The sequence below is a fragment of the Poecile atricapillus genome, chromosome 1 (assembly GCF_030490865.1).
Source record: "Poecile atricapillus isolate bPoeAtr1 chromosome 1, bPoeAtr1.hap1, whole genome shotgun sequence".
Lineage (NCBI taxonomy): Eukaryota > Metazoa > Chordata > Aves > Passeriformes > Paridae > Poecile > Poecile atricapillus.
Window position 1 is genome coordinate 49,020,132 of NC_081249.1, and position 20,835 is coordinate 49,040,966.

A 20,835-nucleotide genomic window follows, 5' to 3' on the forward strand; every position below is an offset into this window, starting at 1 on the left:
TGAGGGTAGATGCTCTTGTTTGCATTTCTTGATTTCTTTTAAACAGAGTAAGAGCAATGGTGTTGAGTCAACTGAGCAATGTCCCCCAGTAATGCATCAAATAGTCCCAAGTACTAGCTAACGCTACTTCTGGTTTAGAACAAATAAACTGAAGCATGGCTTTACTTTTCCTACTACAGATTAGAAGTTGCAGGCATGTCATATAACAGCTATTTAACCTATTTTTTTTTATTGCCTTTCATTTGAAGCAATTATTTCATATTCCAGGGTTGAACATTTTAGGTATTTACTTTACTCTCAACAGTTATTTCTGTAAAGGCTGTAATAGCACCATTCAGTCTTTCTTTGTGTCCATTTGCCACAAGTATTTTTTGTCAAGGTGTCTTTATGCTCTGTGCTCGTTTGACTTGCACTTCCTTTGTGGTCCGGTTCCAAATTTGGTCTCCAGTGTTACAATGTCTTGAAACAGTTTGCAGAAAGCCTGCCTGAGATTTGCTGATAATGAGTGTTTGTTTTCTGTGAACTAAATGGTGTCAACAGCTGAGTTAGAAGTTGGAGGCTAAAGGCCTTTTGCCAGCGGAAGCTGATTGTCAGTGCAGAGTATTAAGACTTTTGCAAATGACAGCTAGCAGCAATTTACAATTGTTAACCAGCAATATTATTAATAATTTAGCTTAAAAAATCCAGCTGAGCCAAATCAGGTCTTGTTAATCTTCATGCAGTAGAAGAGTTGGGCTTATAATTAACACATGTGGTTTCCATCAGGAAATTACTTATAATCTGCTTAACATTGTTTTCTATAAATATATTTGCCCATGTTTTACACTTCTTTTCTGAATATTAAAACATCTTAGTGCTATGGTATATAACAGTAGAACTGTGAACAATCATATGTATCTTTGTTATGTGCAGATACATCGTGACTATATTAGTGTTATGTGTAGTAATTGTAAGTTGCTCAGAACCACTTACAAAATTAGTGTGATGAGACATTTTTTATTAATGAATTGCTTACTTGTTCTGAAGGTTTGTTTGGATATGGAAGAAAGTGAGCTTCTCAACTCCTTGAGGACTCATTTTTAGAAAATATTGGGAGGTAATTGTGGATTCTTACTATGGCATTTCTATCCCAAACTGTTTCCGTGTCAAATTATTCAAGTCCAAAAGTTGCTGAAGATAAAAGACTGCCACAGTGGAACAGTCAGACTGTGCTGCTACTTGCAGCATCTTTAATGGTTGTTGTATGAATGATGGAGATCTCAGCACCATCAGTAAACCCATTGCTGATCTTTCCTGTTTGCTAATTGGAAAAAAAAATTGTGTAGAAATTGTGTAGGTGTCATGACAAATGAAGGTAATGTGCCAAATGGCAGAGGTTTTGTTACTATGGAAATGAGCCCAATCTTGGGGGGAGGAAAAAGGCTTAATTTTTGGGTTTTTTCAGATGTATTTGTAAACACAAAGAAATACTTGCAAAAATTACAGGGACTGGTCCAGTGAAATATTTACAAGATGAAAAAGTGTTTATAATGTTTGCAGATTGTAACAAATTTGGAGAGTTTTCAAGGATTTTGGCAGGAAGGATTAAATTTGAAATGTCTTGGCAACTTGAATTAGTATCTCTTAAAACAAAAACAAAAAAGCTATGCTTATCAAGTTGTCTGTGGTTAGTGCTAATCATACTGTGTTTAAGAGGCATAATTATTAGCACAGATAGATAAAGAGTATTGGAAACTCACTTTTGAGGGTTGCAGGGAAATGTTTTCATGCTAGTTTGGGTTAAATAGGTCTGCTACGCCATATTGACTGGAATGCAGTTAAAAGTGTGACCTTGGAGGCATATGAGACATTTCTTTTTCCTCTTCCTAATAGCAAACAAGTATTGTTTTCGGCTTTGGTCAGCCTGATTTATGTGTGGTATGGACTGAGAGAACCCAGAAGATACTTTCATCAGGACTTTTAAACTGAAAATTGTGGTGCAAGTTTCATAAAAGGTCGTTAGGTCTAGAGAAGAAGATTGAGTGGGTACAGAATGGAAGGGACTGCGCTGTCCTTTGTGTTTGACAGCAGAATAAGAATTAACTGCATTAAATGCTAATAAGGAAGAAAAACTTAATAGTGAGTTGGACTATGGAGTTTGATTGTTGAAATTTGAGCAGTAAAGGTTATATGAAGTTTTTTTTCCTTGCTTCTTACATAGCTTATATACTGTTACCTATTGAAACTTAGCTGTTGGGGGAACCTTGATCAGTCACCTCCATTCTCTTTGTAAGCTTTAACTTCCTGGGGATGATGGGGGAATTCCTGCTCACTGCATCAGTTCTTTTAACTCCAGGATAATGGTGTTTGTTCCTTATAAGAAAAGTGGTGACTTGGTTTGTTTCTGCAGGAAGTGTCTTGAGGAACATACCTTCCTCTTACTATAGGTCAAGAGGGGAAAAGTAGGGAAGTTTCTAGGAGGCAGCTTTCTTGGTATACTCTACAGGAATTCCTTGTTTGAGCTTGTATTCTCGCTGCTTGCCGTTGGTCAGGCTTCAGTTTTTCCAGCTTTTAACTGCTGGACCATGAGACTTTTGTATTCTTGCAGTCTGAGTGCTGTACAGGACGGTAACCACTGTGCTTTTAGAACCTCAGAATTTTTATTCAAAACAAATGTGTTTGAATAAAATATTAAGATTCTTCAGATTCTCAGTCTGTTACTGAAAATACAGCTCCACACTGCCTGTGATTTTTAGATGTAATAGTTTTATTTTTCAGCTAATCTGAACTGTAAGCTGTTTGGGTTAAGTTTGTGGTACAGAGGAATGTTAGTCGCTGTTGCTTGAAGTCCTGTATAAGGTGAGCTGAATGCTGCATAGGTAACATAGGACTTTTTTTTTGTTTTTGGAGGACTTATAATCTTGAAAACCACTGAGTAATCTCAGTGATGGTAACAGAACAAGTGTACGTGCATGTGGTGTCTTTTTTGTATCTTGTCTTTTCTTTTTTACTGGGAAGTAAAATGCAGGAGAAAAAGAGTGTCATGGGAATGAGGTGTGGGCAGGAGAGAATTAAAAGAACTTAGGGAAGTGTGTGTTAGCTAGCTCTGTAATGTAAAAGGATGGACATTAAGTCTATAAGGAGAGGGTGGAAAAAGTCCAAACAAAAGGTAAAGAAACTGCGGTTCCTTCCATCAACTAAATCTTCTGCTAAATGATATATTTTTAAAGCTTACTTTTTGTATTGGAAGGCTTGAATCTTTATGTGATAAAGACTTCATAAAGCAGTGATCTGTGCTAACAGGTTGTTTTATGAGAATTGTCAATAATTCTTGCTTCTAGCACTGCTGTGGCACTAACAAACTTGTAATGGAAACAATAGGGTAAGCCAACAGAAAGCTCAGGGACTTGTTTCTCTCCTAGCTTAAATTGATGGGAGTAAAGGCCCATAATTCATTGGAACATTAGGAAAGCACAATTTTAAGTGCTTTGTATTGTGATTTATACTCTGAAATTTTACCTGTGTTTATTCTCTTTGCTTATGAGGAAAAATTTTAGAGCACTTCTGACATTTTTTCCCTCTGTGCTTTTTACCATGAGGTATGGAAGGGGGTTCATTTATTTTGTTCTCATTGCTTTTTTTTCCTTTTTTTTCAGAAGTAAGAAACTTTTTAGCAAGAAAAAGTTGAAAAGAAAACAGAAGACTAAATTGAAAGTAAAAACACGCAACAAGGTAAGTTTGCAGCTAACCTGACAAAGTTTTGACTCAAAAATGACAGTAACTTCAGTTGAGAGAAATGTAAGAAAACATGAGTGGGACTAACAACTTGTTTGTTTAGAGGAGTTAATAGTAGACCAGTATTGTCTGTTTACCATATCCTATGACTGTGATACCATTGTTAACCTTACTCAACTGCTTTTGCTACTGATGTTCAACAGGAAATCATATGAACAGTGTTCTTAGTTCTCCAGTTCCTAAACCCTAAGTGTAGCTGAACATACTGATCTTAGAGGTAAATTTTTAGATCTACAAAGATTTAGATCTACAAAGAAAGGGAGCAGTCTAAGGACTCCAGAGTTACCTCTGAAAATTCTTCCATAATGGAAGAATGTAATAAATGTACTAAAATGTAATAATGAAAATGTAATAAATGACACCTAAGTGTTTCTATTAATATTTTCTCCCCATGTAATCCTTGCCTTCCATCACTTCAAATGCATGGGAACCATACAGTGAACTTAACAAAAAAGTTTGTCTTTATTCTTTAGAGAGAATAAACTTATGTACAAGTGGTGCTATTTTAAAATACTGCTGTGCTGTATTCTTTCTCGATCAGAGAGCTATTATTTCTCTATTTAAGCTAGAGTCTTGGAGGGATTTTCATGAAGGTTTGCTGCAGGCATGAAGGCAGTAAAGAGAGAGCTCATTTTTGGAATGGTTCTGAAGTACAGAACCATTGAAATATCCAGTGAAAACACTTTTTAGTCAGCTGAATGTCCTTGTAATATAAATGCACTGTAGAACCACTTGACCATCTTATCCCTGTTTGCCAAACCTCATGTAGTTACTGTATCTTAAGACAGATGACGTTGGGAGGGTGAAGCAAACCCTCTATCTATTCATTTGGTATTGACTTTTTGGAGACTTACCAGATTATTCTGCTTATCTCAAGTAGTGCAGCTTCAGACTATGGTATAGAAGGAGCTTATTTTAATTTCTGTTCTCAGCACTGTACACTGAACTTGTACACTGTACACTGTATTTGTGGTCCAAACTAAATTTCTCAGTTGTTTCTCCAGTTGCTATAAGAAGTTTTAGCTCTGTCCTCTCCATGACTTTTAACAACCCACTGTCAACAAAGAAAACCAAGTTAGAAATTGGAAGAAATTTTGCAGAATGTACTTAGTGTGTGTGTTCTGTCTGGTGACAGAAACTTGTGTTTTTAAAATAAGGTAACTGTTCAGCTTTGATCATTGTTACTCTATAAAGGGACCCTTGTCCGTCCTGGTGGTGGGGCCCTAGTTTTACTGCCAAGTAGAAAGCTAAATACAGAATGGCTGTTCACAAGCTTAACAGTCAGATGTAGTTCTTAGTTGCATTGGATAAATAGAGTGGCAGGATCCTTGGCCAAAACAATGTGGACATACTAAAGGCTCGTCCTTGTGAGTAGTTACGGCTATGGCACCAACTGATAATCTCCTCACCTCATCCCTATGGAAGGTTGTTCTCAAGATTTTTCTTGGGTTTAAGTCAGTTTCTACTTGAAGCGTTGTGATTTATATTTTTTAAAGTCATAATGGGTTTTCATATGTTTTTAACTGATGCCATTATTCTAAACAGTGTTTGAGGCAGACCAGGGTCGACCATTAGAACATTTGTCTTCATTCTGTGTGACTCAGGTACAGAAAGGCACTCCCGCTTATTTCTGCATGATAGCAAAAAATTGTGTATTTCCTGAAAAATGTGGCTGAGAAGAGAAAGCTAGATAAAACCAGCTTCATATCTTGAGATTATGAAACTGACAAAGTGGGGTGATTTTGTTGATTTTTTTTTTTTTTTTTTGTAGTTGGTTTGTTATGGGAACATTTTTTTAGTTTTGTTTTTTATGTACTTTTCAGTGCATCCCGTTGCTTACAATGGCAGAATCAGCACAGTGATTATTTTTGCCCTGGAATGTCTGAAAATGGACGTGCCTATTGTCAGGAAAATGTGAGCTTCCATTTGGAAGCTTTAAAATAGAGCAGATTGAAAAGTCTTTCACTACTGGACATTCTGAGCAGTAGAGTTTGTGTGCATCTTTTTTTTTTTTAAGAAACCAGGTCTTTCAGTCTGAACAAAGATGGAAGCTTTCTCTGAATATAGTAGAGGCAGAGAGGGCCTTAAATCAAGAATAAGATGGAGGAACCCAAAAATTTGTTTTTTATATCCTGTGCTTACTGAAAATGATTGAGTAGTGTAAGAGGTGACAACTTTTAAAGAGAAGTAATTGTTGAGCAACTGGGAGAAAATTGTTTCCACCATTTAAGCATTAAATATTAGAATATTTTAGATATAAAACTAATCGGTGTTTAACAGATCCTAGTAGTTTGAGCCTTATTCTGTTTCTAAGCTGGGTTGTGTTATGATTGCTGGTATTTGAACTATCACTAATTTTTGGTTTGTGGTTTAGTATCTATTTTTTAAATGGAGGTATAAAAGTTTTATGTGTGGTGCAGTCTATTTTGGCTTTAGAAATTCACTGCTGACATAAGTGACTTTTACATAGAAAACAAATATCAGATTGTTAGACATGGGTGTAGCACCTTGGATTCCAGTACCTATCTGCCTCATCCCCCCCTTTTTTTTTCGTTTTTCTTTTTTCTTTTTTTCTGGCAAATAATATCTCCAGGATATTGTAAGGCTGTGTAACTTTTCCCAACTCTACGAATATTGCTGCTAGCCCCGCCCCCCCCCCCCCCCCCCCCCAGACACTCTGGATATTTTCCCCCTTTGCTGTTAATTCATGCCAGTGCTTCTTCAGACACTTGGATTGAGAAAGACTTAGACAGAAAGCCACAGTTCATCATATTCTGTTTTCATAATGTTATTTGCAGGGTATTAAAACATTGGAGTCCACCAAACACAGCTTGTACATGAAATTGTTGTCATCTACCTGTTTAGTTTATGCAGAAGTTTTAAACGATGACTTTTTTAGCTTTATACAAATAGGAGGAATAAAACTTTAAGGGGGAAGTTCATGTAGCAGACAAATTCATTGTAAGCTAATGAATAGATGTATAAAACAGATCAACTGGGATGAATACTCTCATTAAAAACGCATGTAGATTCTCAAACAATTTGGCATTATTTTCAGTGGCTTTTGTATTAATTGGTCTTTCAACCTCAAGAGGGCATCCCTTTCTAAGAGATTTTTTGACTGTCCGAAGAAGAATTTGGTAAGTTTCTCTTCTCAGTGTTGCACATGAATTAGATCAGATGGTTGTTATAACCTGACCCATCTTTAACAGCAGATTAAGTTTCCTCTCCTAGATTATATCTATGTCCATTATATCTAAGAATAAACCATTACTACAGTTATCTGATTCAAGAGGAAAACAAATAGGTCAGAAAATGAGCTGCGTATTTCATCTTCAGGGAAAAGTTTCTTTGTGTGAGACAAGTGTAAAGGAGACCAGAGGGTTTTGGTTTTTCCCACTCCTTTCCTTGAGTGTGCTGGAACTTTACAAGAAGCTGAGAAGAACAACTAGGAGTAGGTTGCTCTTATCTTTTGAACCAAACCTGTGCTGTTTACCCTCTCCTACATAATTCATGCTTCCGTTTAGCATGGGCTATATGTTTACAAGGACAAGCCAGACATCAGGGTATGGGCATCTGCACTTTGATCTTTCTCTCATAAGTTAGTATCTAATCTTTCAGAAAATAAAAAGTAACACTCAAGAAATAAAATCTTCACGTATTAAAATTGTGTTCACCAGTGGTGGATATTTAAGTTTTACAATGCATGTTTCACTATGTGTTTTGATTTAAGAGGGTGCACATTTAATTTTTGATGATGTGAAGTGAGCAGAGATGAAGATTCAGAACATCCCACTGTGTTACAGCTTATGTGAAAACTACTGAATCAAACAGTGTAACTGTAGTCTGTAAACTGTCTTCTTTTAAAAAGTGGTAGCAATTTCATTTTCCAAGAAACCAGATGCTTTGGGAGAAAAGCTAGTATAGAACTGTCATCTCATCTTCTACTTAGGCACTCTGGAAGCTGAGTTTGTTGTCAAATTTAATGAGTGCTTTGGATTGCAATATTCCAGTAGCCATTAAGAATAGGACATTCAGAGGTAGAGAAAGTGATTGTTGCTCTTCACCCTATTCCCAAGTGTCATGTGAATCTTGATCCTCTTTACACCATGAAAACAAGATGTAAGGCACTGTTTCTTTCTGAAATAATTTATCCTATAGATTAGGAGCAGTCTGTTTGGACTATTAATAACTCTAGATATGTGTAAAATTAATAAATTGCTTTAGTGACTTAGAATTTGACTAATATTTCAGTTTAATGTTCTGCTGTTCTTTTTGGTAATGTAGATGTGTTTTGTGCCAACTTGAAACGTATCATTAAGAGAATTGTAACTTAAAGTAGACTTTATTAGTTTGATAAAAGAATTACTAAGTGAGGTTCTGTAGGTAGAGGTATTGGTTAGGTTTTATTCCTGGTCTATTCCACCTCAAAATCCATGAGTCAGCAGCAAGATTGTACAGGTGTTATCATGAGTCCGATGGTATTGGGGAAGTTCTTATGGCTGTGTAGAAGGTATTCATTAGCTGCAGAAAAGTAAATGTTTAGGTGATGACGGGATGAATTTACATCCCAGCTTTCTGACTTGTTCAGTTCATCTGACCTCAGTGAAGTTAGGTATCTGGAAAGGAAGAACACTTGTTTCACATGGAAAAACAATTCCAATATTTTGAATACTTTCCTCACACAACACAACAAAAAAAGCTGCTCACTGAATGAGCATTTGCATTAGAGGGGCAGAAAGTTTCACTGCTTTTGTCATCAGCTCCATTCTTACCTTACATAAAGAAAATGTATGAAAGGGATGCTTATATACATCTACTTTTGGACAGATGTATGTTTTGAAGACATAGCAACTATAAGTATAGTAGTTAAAGCCCCTTAGACTTAAGCAAATCCATCATAATTGACATCAGTGTTCTTTACCTTATGATGAAGTTTCTGTAGGATGTTGTGCTATACTGAAGTCTGGGTAGGAGATCAGTTTATTCTAAGTATTGTTCATGCACTGTTATAGAAAAGCAAAACACTGAACACAGGAGATAGAGTAGTTAAAAGTGCTTACTGGCTAATAGTTGTAAAGTATTGAGAATAAGGAGTTTACTTCTGAAAATGAATCACCTTGTTATTAACAGGCAAGAAAGCAGGCATTGATTTTATCTAGCACTGTAATGTTTAAAATTATCTGTGCTGGTTTAACAGTTTGGCCAATCTGTTTCAAATGAGATTATATGAGCTCCAGAATTTAGGCTCTTCTGGATCAAAGACTTAGCTGAACTGACAAGAAAGAACTGGAATGGAAACTCATAACAATTATATTTATTACAATTAAAATATGTGATATTAACTGGATATGTGAGCTTTCAGATAAATATCTGGAGCCTCTGAAATATCTCTTTCTCTTTCTGTAACTTTCAGTAAAAAACTTTAGTAAACTAAGTTTACTAAGGAATTTAACCACTGCCATTCTACTGCACTGGCTTTAAAGCTGAAAGCTTAAACAATGTATTTGCCTTAACAGGAGCTGCAAAAGCTTTTGGGGTAATGTGTATGGATGTTTGGTTATACAGAGGAGTTACATCTTATATGTGTTCAGTTTTCTGGTGTCAAATAAACTTGAGAGTATGTAGGAGCTCATTTTCAGTGCGGTCAAGCCCAATTTATTTTGATACAATTTGATACTTGAATAACATGGGGTTGTACCTTGGGTTATTGCACTGATTAATACTGTGGGGTTTTTAATAGGGGCTCTACTATTTCAAAGATATTAATGCTGAACAAAGACTAAACTTTGGTGTCTTTCAGTCCCTAACAACAGAAGTTCTGTTGAGCTAAAGAAAATAACCTGCCGAACTTGAGTATGATGCATGGAATTTTTTCCAGCTTTTTCTTTTTCCTCCTTCTTTATATTTGTATTTTTGTGCTTAGTACTAACACTGATGCAGGTGAGAAAAATTAACACATAAATCTGTGTTTTATAAAATAGGTTACATAATAAAGCATTGCTTTTTAACATTCTAACTTGCAGTAACTTTAGTAATAATGAAGAGGAAGGATGGGCAAATATATACCAGTACAGCCAGAATAGTATTATAGTCAAAAATAGGGACTATGTAAACAATGAAATATTTTCAAGTGATTTTGACTTCTTTTGTTATGCTTTGTAATATACAGTGTTAAAAGGTCTAGTTTAGAGTCGTGTGTTATTTCTGGCATTAGTAAAAATGTATGTGCAGGTAAAAATGTTTTTGATGTAGAAAGTTGTGGCAACCATATTGTAAAAAAAATAAATCACCCCATTAAAATATTACCCAGTTCACTGGTTCTCAAATTTCTTTTACCTCTTCTGTGAGTTTAATGTTCTCTTTCCTATCACTACTGTTAGTGATCTGTTTCAAATCACTGTAGTATAATTCACTATGTAATTTTGTGCCAGATGAATGTGGCAATGGACAATATTAATACCCTATAAATAATACCAAAAAAAAAAGCCCCAAAAGCTTCCACTCTCACTGTGCCACTCCTCCCCCTATCCCTCAAGAATACAAGAAAGAAACCAAAATGACCTTGTGAAATTAGTCATGACCCTGAGTCTGTCTGACCTAATAATCCCCCAAATTTTGCCTTGCATGGTCAAGCAAATTTGTCCTGCACACTTAACCTGGACCTTCTCTCTTTACATGGTCTTTGTGCCCTTTGTCTACAGCAGGGTGTTACAGAGAATTGCTTCCTCCCATATACCTGAAGTCCAGTTTTCAGAGCCTATGCTCAAACTAGCCTGATCTTTGCTGTATAAGAGATGGGACAGGTTATAAGAGTGACCTTGCCTGGGAATAAATTGTTGTGGAGTCCTGTTTTTTCAAGTCAGTCATACCTCCTCTCCCATTTTAGTGTTGCAGACTGGGAAAGTACAGAGCAGATTTTTTAAATTTTTTTTTAAGAAATGTTTTTTTCTTATTTTTTTGAGTCCAGTGACAGCCTCACAAGGGCTTCTTGGTGTCTTGGCCAAGACTGGCAATAATACACCAGTAGCAGGTACCAAGGTGGGCCAGGGTTGTGGTAGTTTCTCAGAATAATTTCTCAGGTCATACTTTGTGGCTCAGGGCTTCTGAAAACAGAATGTTGTCCTGTTAAGTCATAGGCCTTGATTTCTTTACTTAGTAATTAGTCTGTTAGATTATTATTCTCAAAAAGATTACCTGCAGTATCCTGACAGGAGCTTTTAAACGTGGCATCAGTTTATATGTAATGACAAAATAAGTGGGTTTCCTTAATTTCTAGTATATGTTTAACAAGCAGCTTGAATTTTTATTATTTACCAGCAGGTTAAAACTAACAACTAGAATAACAAGTCATGCATTTTAAAAATCAGTTATAATTAAAACCCTCAATACAGACTGTTGTTGAGTAAATAAAGCTTGATTCTGCTACTCTTATCACTGTGGCACAGGTTTGGACCATTCTGTAGCTTGAGCTGCTTTCATTTTTAGTCCCAGCATTCTCATCAAGTTTTTAGAGGTAGAGACTAAAGCTAGGTGGAATCTATTGGAATTTCTTCCTCTTTCCTTTCTTCCCTTCCTGAAATATAACTGGCACTTCAGCAGGAAAGTTGTCTCCAGTTTGGAAGTAATTTGATCTGTCAAAATTATTTGGACTGTTGAGATCATTTATGTTTAGCGAAGCTTGATACTTAACTAAACTAATAAAGTAAAATTAAAACCAATCTTGTTTTTCAGACTGAAAACCTAGAGAATACAATAACCATACCAGATATCAGATTACATAGCAATCCTTCAGCTTTTAATGTTTACTGCAATGTCCGCCATTGTGTGTTGGAGTGGCAGAAAAAGGAAGCGTCTGTGTCTTTGGCTTCAAAGAACAGTGTCCAGAGTGGGGATTCGGACAGTGATGAAGAAGAGGAGCCCAAAGAGCCACCTATTAAACTTCCAAAGGCAAGTAACTGATAGCACTTAAAGTGTGCCATGTATGTCATCTAAGCCTGGTATGTTCTTTTTGGGGATTAGAGAGCAACAGTATAAGCCAGCTGATTAAAACACTGATGTAGTTTTATTTGTAGTCCATCTAGTTCAGAATCATGTGATGAATTAGGATGATCTATGTACCTGACCAAAATAAAGTTGATTAAAAGTCAAGTAAACCCTCAAGTTGCACCTCTTTAGAAGTGCTGGTACTTGAACGCCTAAAGACTCAAAATCTGTACAGAAATTATGCAAATAAGGCAGCACTGATATCTCTGAGGGGCTACAGCTCATTGGTAAAGGGTACTTTATTTTGCTTTACCCTTCAAAAAGAGTAAGTCTTTGTAATAATGGAAATCATTTGGTGGAATGGTTCCAAAGATGTTTTGCTGGATATGCATGTAATTGTAACTGTCAATTATTCTTTCCCTTCTTTGGCTTTGGTGCCCTTAGCGGTACTGACAGCTCCAGATTTTAATGCATGTTAAGATTTTGATGCTACAGTTGAACAGTTAGAGTGGATTTTTACTATTGGCTGCCTCTGTGCTTATGGTAGGAGTAATGTTGGAAAATCAGAAATATAGGACTTTATACTGATTTTCTTATTTTTTTCAATTTGTTGATTCACTTTTTTTTTACTATTACAAAACTATGTAGTTTTGTTCGTTGCTACCTTATCAATGCTATGAATCGTGCTTTGTTTCGTTGTCCTTCTGAATCTAAAAAGCATATTCAGATTAAGTTCCCTTGTTTATATTTGCTCTAAAACCAATAAAAATACTGAATTAAAAATGTGGTTGCAGCTGTGGTTATGTAGAATGTTTGAGTGGCTTAGAAGATTAAGATTTTATAGATGATTGCATTTAGATGTTATTATCTGAAGGGCAAAGTTAGCACTCCAGAAAATAGTGGTGGCAAATTGCAGAGAAGCGTAACCAAGTCAGCCAGCTGAAATTTCGTGATTGATGATTGCAAAATATGTGGTCACTAGAAATAAAGTCAGCACTGTTTAAGAACTACATCTGAGTCCTTGTGGATTGTATCAAATTAATCAGCAAGTGCTTCTAGATGCTTAATTTTAAGTAAAAGGCAATGTAGCTATTAGCATTTATAGAGAATGGGATGGTATTTTAAAGAGATGTTGAAATTAAAAGAGGCTCCAAGAAGGATGAGATTTTAGTGATAGGGACAGAAGATTTTCATGTGGAAGCCAAAGCATTGGTATTGTGTTGTACAGTTTATTACAAAGAGACTTGGAGAAGCAGCAGTTTTAGGAAGATGATGGCTTAGAAAAAATGATAGGGAAACTGCAGACAAACACTCAAAATGGAAAATGGTTGAGATTTTGTTACGTTCAGTATAGCACATATAAAATTAGTGAAAATCAGTATGTTTTCAAACTGTTAATTTTTAGTAAAGAGTCTACAAAATATCCAATTTGAGAATTTTTGGTTCAAAAATATGTTTAGATGCCTGATACAATCTCAGTATTTTTCATAACTATCTAGGTAGTGGTGGCTTGTTTAGATCACTTGGACATAACAATTGGACTTGCATTCGTGCTTTTGAAAAAAGCATCTGCTTGGAACTGTCTCACATGTAATAAAACTTCTAGGGACTATGTGAGTGTCTAGGAATCCTGGATACAGTGTCTGTCTCATGTTAATGAACAATACTGTGTAGAGCTTAACTGTAAAGAAGAAAGTTATAAAGTTTCTAACGTTTACAATATTTACAAGATAAATTTCTGATAGTAATTGTTAGTTTATCAAAAAGAATACTGATGTTTTTTGAGTTTGACAGTGAGGTGAAAGATTAAAAAAAGTGTAGATAAGGTTTGTGCTTTTACAGATTCTCCAGAGTGTAGTCCTTGGTGTGTTGGTGATTTTCTGTTTAATTGAGAGTAAGTTGAAAACATTCTATATTTTTAGAGTAGCTTAGCGTACATTTTTACGCAGCTTAGGGTGACTTTGAGTGTTCTATTCAAATATTTTTTCTTTCAGATATTAAACTTGAGGAAGTCAGGTTTATTGAAGCCTTTAAGTAGAATGTATTTTGAAATCAGAAGTCCTATGCAATTTCTATAATAAGTGTGAGAACAGTTGTTTCTGATATTGAGACAGACTTTGCTGCCCTTCAGATATTAGCACAACAAAAAAAATCGTGTTTCGGTTGTGTTCAATTAGTTTAGTAGCTTGCTTTGATAGCTTTATATTTTTGGTTTCTAAGAAATACTTGCCTTGGTCTGACATATTTATTTGCTACCTTATTTGTTTAGTACTTTAGCTAATGATGAGGAATTCTCTCTATTTAAAATGGAGTATATTCAATTCTGTTGATAAGATTTGTAATTTGCAGAATAAAGAAGACACACACTCTTCACCCTCAGTCCCCCCCAATTTTAAAATTAACACTGAATTACAAATGATCCACAAAAGCCCTGTATTAAAAGGAACAAATACTGGATTGAAGTGATTAACGTGGAATTAGCTGACTTAAATATTCTTTGTTCCTGCACTTCTATAAATTTTGCTAATAACCTTAAGCAAAAATTAAGAATTTTAAGTTATAACAAAAAATAAAAGACAAATAATTACTTTCTTTAGAGACTGACTCACTTTAAGTCTTCTAAAATTCATTAGGAGACTCTTTCCTTTGTAAATGTTCTTTTGTTTGTGTATGTATGTAACACAAATTAATTCAGAATGGCATGTAATTTTGAGTATAGAAATGTGAGCATTGGTTATAATACTCACAATGCTATGAGAGAAAAGATAAAACAAGAGTGTAGATAAGACTTCAAGATGAAATAGGAGGGGTTTTAGGAATTAGTTAGAAGTCACAATGTCTGCATCCAGGCTAAAAATTTTGGGTACCTTTTGTTAAGTGGTCCTAGACTTTTGATCTTGAAGGGGTTGCAAAGGGAATGGGAGAGTTGGCTGTACAGCGAGCATCAGTAAGAGCAGTCAGGCTGTGACACAGAAGCTGAAGCAGCAGTGCTTGTTTTGGCTCAAAAACCCTTCAGAGAGCAGTGAGAAAAAGCTTAAGATGTTCTGAAAAGAACTATTTGCTTATTCTGTCCTTCAGAGCACAATTTGGAGGAGAGATGTAGATTCACATGTATAAGATATACATATGGAGATATTAAGGTGAATATATCTGTTTTATGAAGCCTACCCAGGCTCTTGGTCTCAGGTATTTAAAAATCAACCCAAAACCCAAACCAGAATTGACAAACACCCCAGCAGAGCTAAATCTTACTGATTCCTACTGCAATTCACCAAAGTTTTTTTTCCACTGTGTTCCCTACTTTCTCCAGCTGCCTCTGTCAGCTCTTAGATGAGGTCTTCTCTCTGAAGATTGTGAAGAGTAAAATAAACGCAGTTTCTTTCAAAGATACTGTAACTGAACAGGAAGGGCATTTCTAAAAATGTACTACAGTGTATTTTATTTTTTAGCCTTCAGGATGATGGTGAGTTTTGAATCCTGGAAAAACATTATTCCATTATTATGTTGATAGTTTTTTTCCCTGTAGATTCCATGCATGTGTTTTCCCCCTGCTCCATTGCAGGTGTAAAATGTAAGGTGTAATTTGCAGAGGAAAATTGCTGTTGTGCTTTGAAGATTTGACTTGGTTTTGTTTTTATCCTTACTCCAAGAATAAAATAGATGGTAAAATAATTTCTGAAAGATGAATCAAATTGCATGTCAACAAAGACAAGGCATCCAGTAGAACTTAGAGCTGACTGCCAGAGCATACATGTTTTAAGCATGAATGACAGTTGCTTTAACAGTGTTATTTATTTTCACATTTCAGTCTTTTTCCATAGGTTTTACTTAGGGGCGAGTCTCTGCTAAATACTCTATACATGGGGGCTCTGCTCCTGACCAAAACACACAGTGAAGTTTTTAAAACACAACTGCTTATTTGTAATGTTCTAACCCTCCTCTCTTGTCTTTCATCTTCATCATTGTTAAATACAGAGTTTGAGAAGGAAGTGCAGTCAGTGGAGAGAAGCATGACTGTAATCTCAGAATAGTCAGGAATTCTAAAAGGGAAAGTTAGAGATGGCTGTAACAGGGCTTTAAAACATGTTCTATTAGTTGGCTTAATGCATGTCTGTGATGAGTACATATGGAGTTTTAGTGACAAGCAATTAATCTTTGTTTTTCTCACAATATAAAAAATAATCTCAGAGGCTTTGGAGGGGAAAGTGCTAGAGCTGCCAGTTTCAGCTGTCTAATGTATTGTTATTCAGGTTGTGAAGCCAGGTTGCAGCACCATTCTAGTTTCTGGCTCACGTTAATGAGCAAGAAGAAAGAAGACTGTCAAAGTGTGAACTGGATAGAAATTAGAAGGGCTCAGAGGCACAGTTTGCCTTCTATTGTGCAAAATTTTTAACTTTCTTATTCCAGGAAACTGTTACTCTGCTTAGAGATGCTCTTTTATCTAGTAGCTGACTTACGTGTAATATTTGCTGGTATAGTTGTATAGGTGGGTTCTTGATTTTGATTCTGATTTGATTTAACACTATTTTATGTTAGATTTTTATTTGAATAATTGTCTGGTTCAGTGAACATTGGGATATACTCTTTTGGGTGAAGATCTAAAAATATTATATTGACATCTGTTCTGAAAAATTTGTCCTTCTTTAGATCATTGAAGTTGGATTGTGTGAAGTCTTTGAATTGATAAAGGAGACGAGATTTTCTCACCCATCCTTGTGTCTCAGGAGCCTACAAGCCCTACTTAATGTGCTCCAAGGTCAGCAACCTGAGGGCCTGCAATCAGAGCCTCCTGAAGTCCTAGGTAATATCTTATCTTTTACTGTATTTTTATTAACATACATCTGTTATTATGTTGGACAGAAGAAAATGGGTTTTGGCAAGTATTTGTGAGATAGTGAGATGCTTGTTGTCAATTGACTGACTTTATTCTGGAGTGTAAACTCCTTGTGGTTTACTGCATGTATGCAGTACTTCTTCACTGGAACAAAGTAAGAAACCTTACAGCCTAACAAATTTGGTTTCAGTTTCTTACTGAAGCATAAAATACTCAGTCTTATTGGAAAGAATATAGTTTTAGGGTGAACTTCTTGGAATCTGCTGTTGTGGTCTATAGCTTAGATATTTAATTTTGTAATTTATGTGGAGCTGCTAAGCAGAGTGTCAGAATTCTTGTTTTTATTTTCTCTGGCCATCCCAAAGCTTCCCTGAAAATCAATTTTCTTTTTAGTGATATTGAAAATGAAAGCTGAACTTCTGATGCCTTTGAAAGCATGTTGACTATATCCTTTAAGTTAAAATCCCATTATCTTTTTCTCGTTCATAGTTTTTACTTGTTTATAGAACTGCAGGGAAGTCTAGGCTGTAGCCTGTGTTTAAAAATAACTTGTAAAAAAATCTTTAGACTTCATGTATTTTTTCATATTTTTTGAGTTAAGTTTTCCATTTCCAAAGATAGTAATTTACTACAGAAAGCTTTTATTATGTATTGATTTGAAGAGTATTAAAAACTATAAAGACGACTTTGATTATTGCCTTAGTGATTAGTTGTATCTGCACTCAAGAAAATTAAGGGTGGATTTCTGTTCACATCTTGATTGTTACAGATGTTCAGCCACCAACAGTGTTTGGAAAGAAGCATGTGATCAAAATAATTTTCAAGCCCTAATTTGAAATGCTTGTTTCTGTGAAATGGGTTGTGCTTCATCATGGGTAATAGTCATAAAGAGTAGATAAGTTTGGTCAGGACCTACACATCATCTCAGTGATGGAGTGGACTGAATAGGCAGGTCAAATAACACTTTCAGGCCTTTTTCTTGTTAATGTGTTCCACAGTGACAGAAGGACTTGTAGTTTTTCTTCTTTGGCCGTGGTGATTATCCAGACTTGATCTTTTCTGGCTGAAAAGAAGAAAAGTTAAGGATAATTTAGCTTTATTTAATTGAGATACTTTTCTGTCTGAAACGAGCTCTAAACATAATGGCTGAGGAAAGATAATGTATTTTCCTAGTTTAACTTCCCATTGATAGTTGAATTGTTTTGTATGATTTTGTGACTTGTCTGTGTAATGGCTGTGTTTTATCTGCAGAATCCCTGTTCCAGCTGCTTCTGGAAATAACTGTCCGTAGCACGGGAATGAATGACAGTACAGGACAGTCCCTGACAGCGCTTTCCTGCGCTTGCCTCTTCAGTTTGGTAGCTGCCTGGGGAGAGACAGGAAGGACGTTGCAAGCAATCTCTGCAATCCTCACCAATAATGGCAGCCATGCTTGTCAGACTATTCAGGTCTTGCACTAAAACTTCTCTGTATCTGGGAATTTATGTAAATGGGTACTTCTCATGAGTTTTGAGAATGTTTGATTCAGTTACCTTTTCCCCCCCCCACTATTTTTGAGATGAGTTGGTATTTTTGCCTCTCTTGAGCTGGAGTTAGAACAAAAAATACAACATCTAAAAAATTGTCATCTTTTTCACTCACTATTTCTTCTACTGTTTAGGTGCCAACCATTTTAAACTCTCTTCAGCGGAGTGTACAGGCAGTTCTGGTGGGCAAAATCCAAATCCAGGACTGGTTCAGTAATGGAATAAAGAAGGCAGCCTTGATGCACAAATGGCCATTGAAAGAAATATCTGTAGATGAAGATGACCAGTGCCTACTTCAGAGTGATGGTTTTTTCCTCTATCTCTTATGTAAAGATGGACTTTACAAAATTGGCTCTGGATATAGCGGGACAGTGAGGGTAATGTGGCTGTTTCTTGTCTGATGAGTGATATTTGGTGTTTCAATTTAACTTTTATGATGTCCTGTTTCCATGGAGAATCTTACATAGCTCACTAATTATCAGTTCTATTACAGTTTGAGTAAATTTTTCTGATGATTTCTATGACAATTTGACAAAATTTTCTTAGAATTTTCACTTCACAATATGGTTGAAGACATTACTGACAGGTGAAATGATTGTGTTGACTTTTCACTCTGGTATTTGTTAAATGATGGAATTTTTTTGCTTTTCAGGGCCACATATACAATTCTACATCTCGCATCAAAAACAGAAAAGAAAAAAAGTCTTGGTTAGGCTATGCTCAGGTAGGTGAATACTTAAAATATAAAATGTGCAACCCTTCTTATCCCTCGTGAGTACTTTAAGTAGACCCTGGCTTAGAGTAAGCTTACATGGATATTTTATTATTCCTTTGGCTTTCATTATAAAAAAAAAAATGGGTACTAGTTTCTAAATTATGGAAGATGATGTACATATGATTGTACTGGCATGTAGAAAGGAATAATGGAGCATCCTTGCTTTGTGTTGTCACTGTAAAGACTTGCAAAATATGATGGTTTAGTATATCAGTTTATGAACTGTACAGGCAATTGATCTGTGTTTCTAAGTGCATGTCAGTGGATACAAAAAAGTGCCGTTGCAACAATCATGCAAAAAATATTTGAAATGCCTGTTTATGAAAAGAAATTGATGTTAAAACATCTGCAGTAAAATAAGGAAATGCTGTATTGAATGGGGAGAATTGAGCTTATGTAAACAATACTTGGAGATAATCATTGACACTATCATTGCAGAGTTAACTATATTTGGATGGTTTGGGGTTTTTTAGAGTTAGTTTCTGGAATATCAACCATTTTTTCTTAACCTTTATTATTCATTATAAAAATCCCTCAAAACATACCAAAAATACATTTCAGAGAATAATTAATTTACTTAATTTATTGTATATTTACTATTAATTGTGATCTCATTGTCCTAGTATGATTTTTAGTGTACTCCTTGCCATGCTTTTGAAGTAAAATTGTTCATTACAAGTATTGTTCTTTCACTGCACTTATACTCTGTGTATATATACACAAACACATGAAATCTGGTTTTATTTAATGTAAAAGCAGATCACCAAATGGTACACTGGCACAAAACAAATGGGTGTGGATGCATTCATTCCGGAGCCTGTGTTATTAGTTTAGGAAGGAACAGGATTCGTGTAGTTTCATTATATAGTGTTACATGTTTGGACATTCTGTCCATAACTATAAATATATGTGGTGCTTTTTGAGAGCAGGCTTGTACAGGTGTATGCACTCATACAGTGGCTGTAGCCAAAGGCTCTGCAGTTTGGACAAGTGTCATTCTGGGGCTATATTTATTATAGAAAGGTATGTAACTTGCACTTACTGCTAGTTATGTGTCCATCAGAGAGATAAAATGTGTCCTTAGTGTATTTCCCTTCAGGTGCTTGGTTAACTTAAATTCAGGCGATTTTTCGTACTTCATCACATTAGTTATTTTTAGATTGAAACTTTTCTGTCTACTTTAATGCTTCATTTATGTAGGCTTGTTTTCCTCATTTCACCGAGATTTATCTATTTTAGTAGTTTTGATGGAAGAAAATGTCTTGGCGTGGGAGTCAAAGTAGTTAATTTTTTTTATTCTAGGTTTAAATGCATGTATTAATATGCAGTAATGATTGCCCTTCTATATAGGGCAACATTGTCTATCACTTTCTGGAATTCCTGTGACAATTTTGTTGATTTGAAAAGTGGAGAGAGAAACTCTGGTTTTTACTGTGGCTTGTAACTCTAGTTGTATACAAATAAAAATAACAGAATTAATATGCAGGGCTTCAAAATTTGTATACAAGATTCAGTGTGCTAATCTCTGGCATGTAGAAAGTGGAGGAAGAGAGTCAAATTTCCATTTTTTAATGTGGAATTTGATTAGTAGAAAAAATGTTTGACATCATTTGGTGTAAAAGGCTTCCACTACTTGAAAGCAATATCTAAAATAATGATTACATTTTTTCCCTTTTTTAACATCTGTTAATAACATCTGTTAATGTATTTAAGAGTATTTTCATGCCTCTATGTATTTTTTTTGTTGCTCTTACCAGGGCTATTTATTATACAGAGATGCGAATAATCACAGTATGACAGCCATAAGAATAAACCCTGAAACTTTGGAACAAGACGGTACAGTTACTTTGCCAGGTAAGAACCTTCAAATAAGAGAAATTTGGTATAATTTGCTATTTACATGTTACATATTTTCAGGTGAGCAGAAGAGAAACTGAGAG

At 35.4% G+C, this 20,835-nt stretch overlaps 1 protein-coding gene across 13 annotated transcripts in view; it reads left to right on the top strand.

Annotated features, from left to right (window-relative positions):
- The window catches only part of MYCBP2 (MYC binding protein 2), a 172,317-nt gene that overhangs the window by 19,140 nt on the left and 132,342 nt on the right, over nt 1-20,835 (top strand). For all 13 annotated transcript variants that reach the window (XM_058829727.1, XM_058829743.1, XM_058829768.1 and 10 more), the window contains exons 2-8: nt 3,636-3,711; nt 11,509-11,724; nt 16,408-16,561; nt 17,846-18,042; nt 18,255-18,497; nt 18,773-18,844; nt 20,653-20,749. In XM_058829727.1, coding sequence (XP_058685710.1) covers nt 3,636-3,711; nt 11,509-11,724; nt 16,408-16,561; nt 17,846-18,042; nt 18,255-18,497; nt 18,773-18,844; nt 20,653-20,749 — 1,055 coding nt within the window. The remainder of the gene's footprint in view (nt 1-3,635; nt 3,712-11,508; nt 11,725-16,407; nt 16,562-17,845; nt 18,043-18,254; nt 18,498-18,772; nt 18,845-20,652; nt 20,750-20,835) is intronic.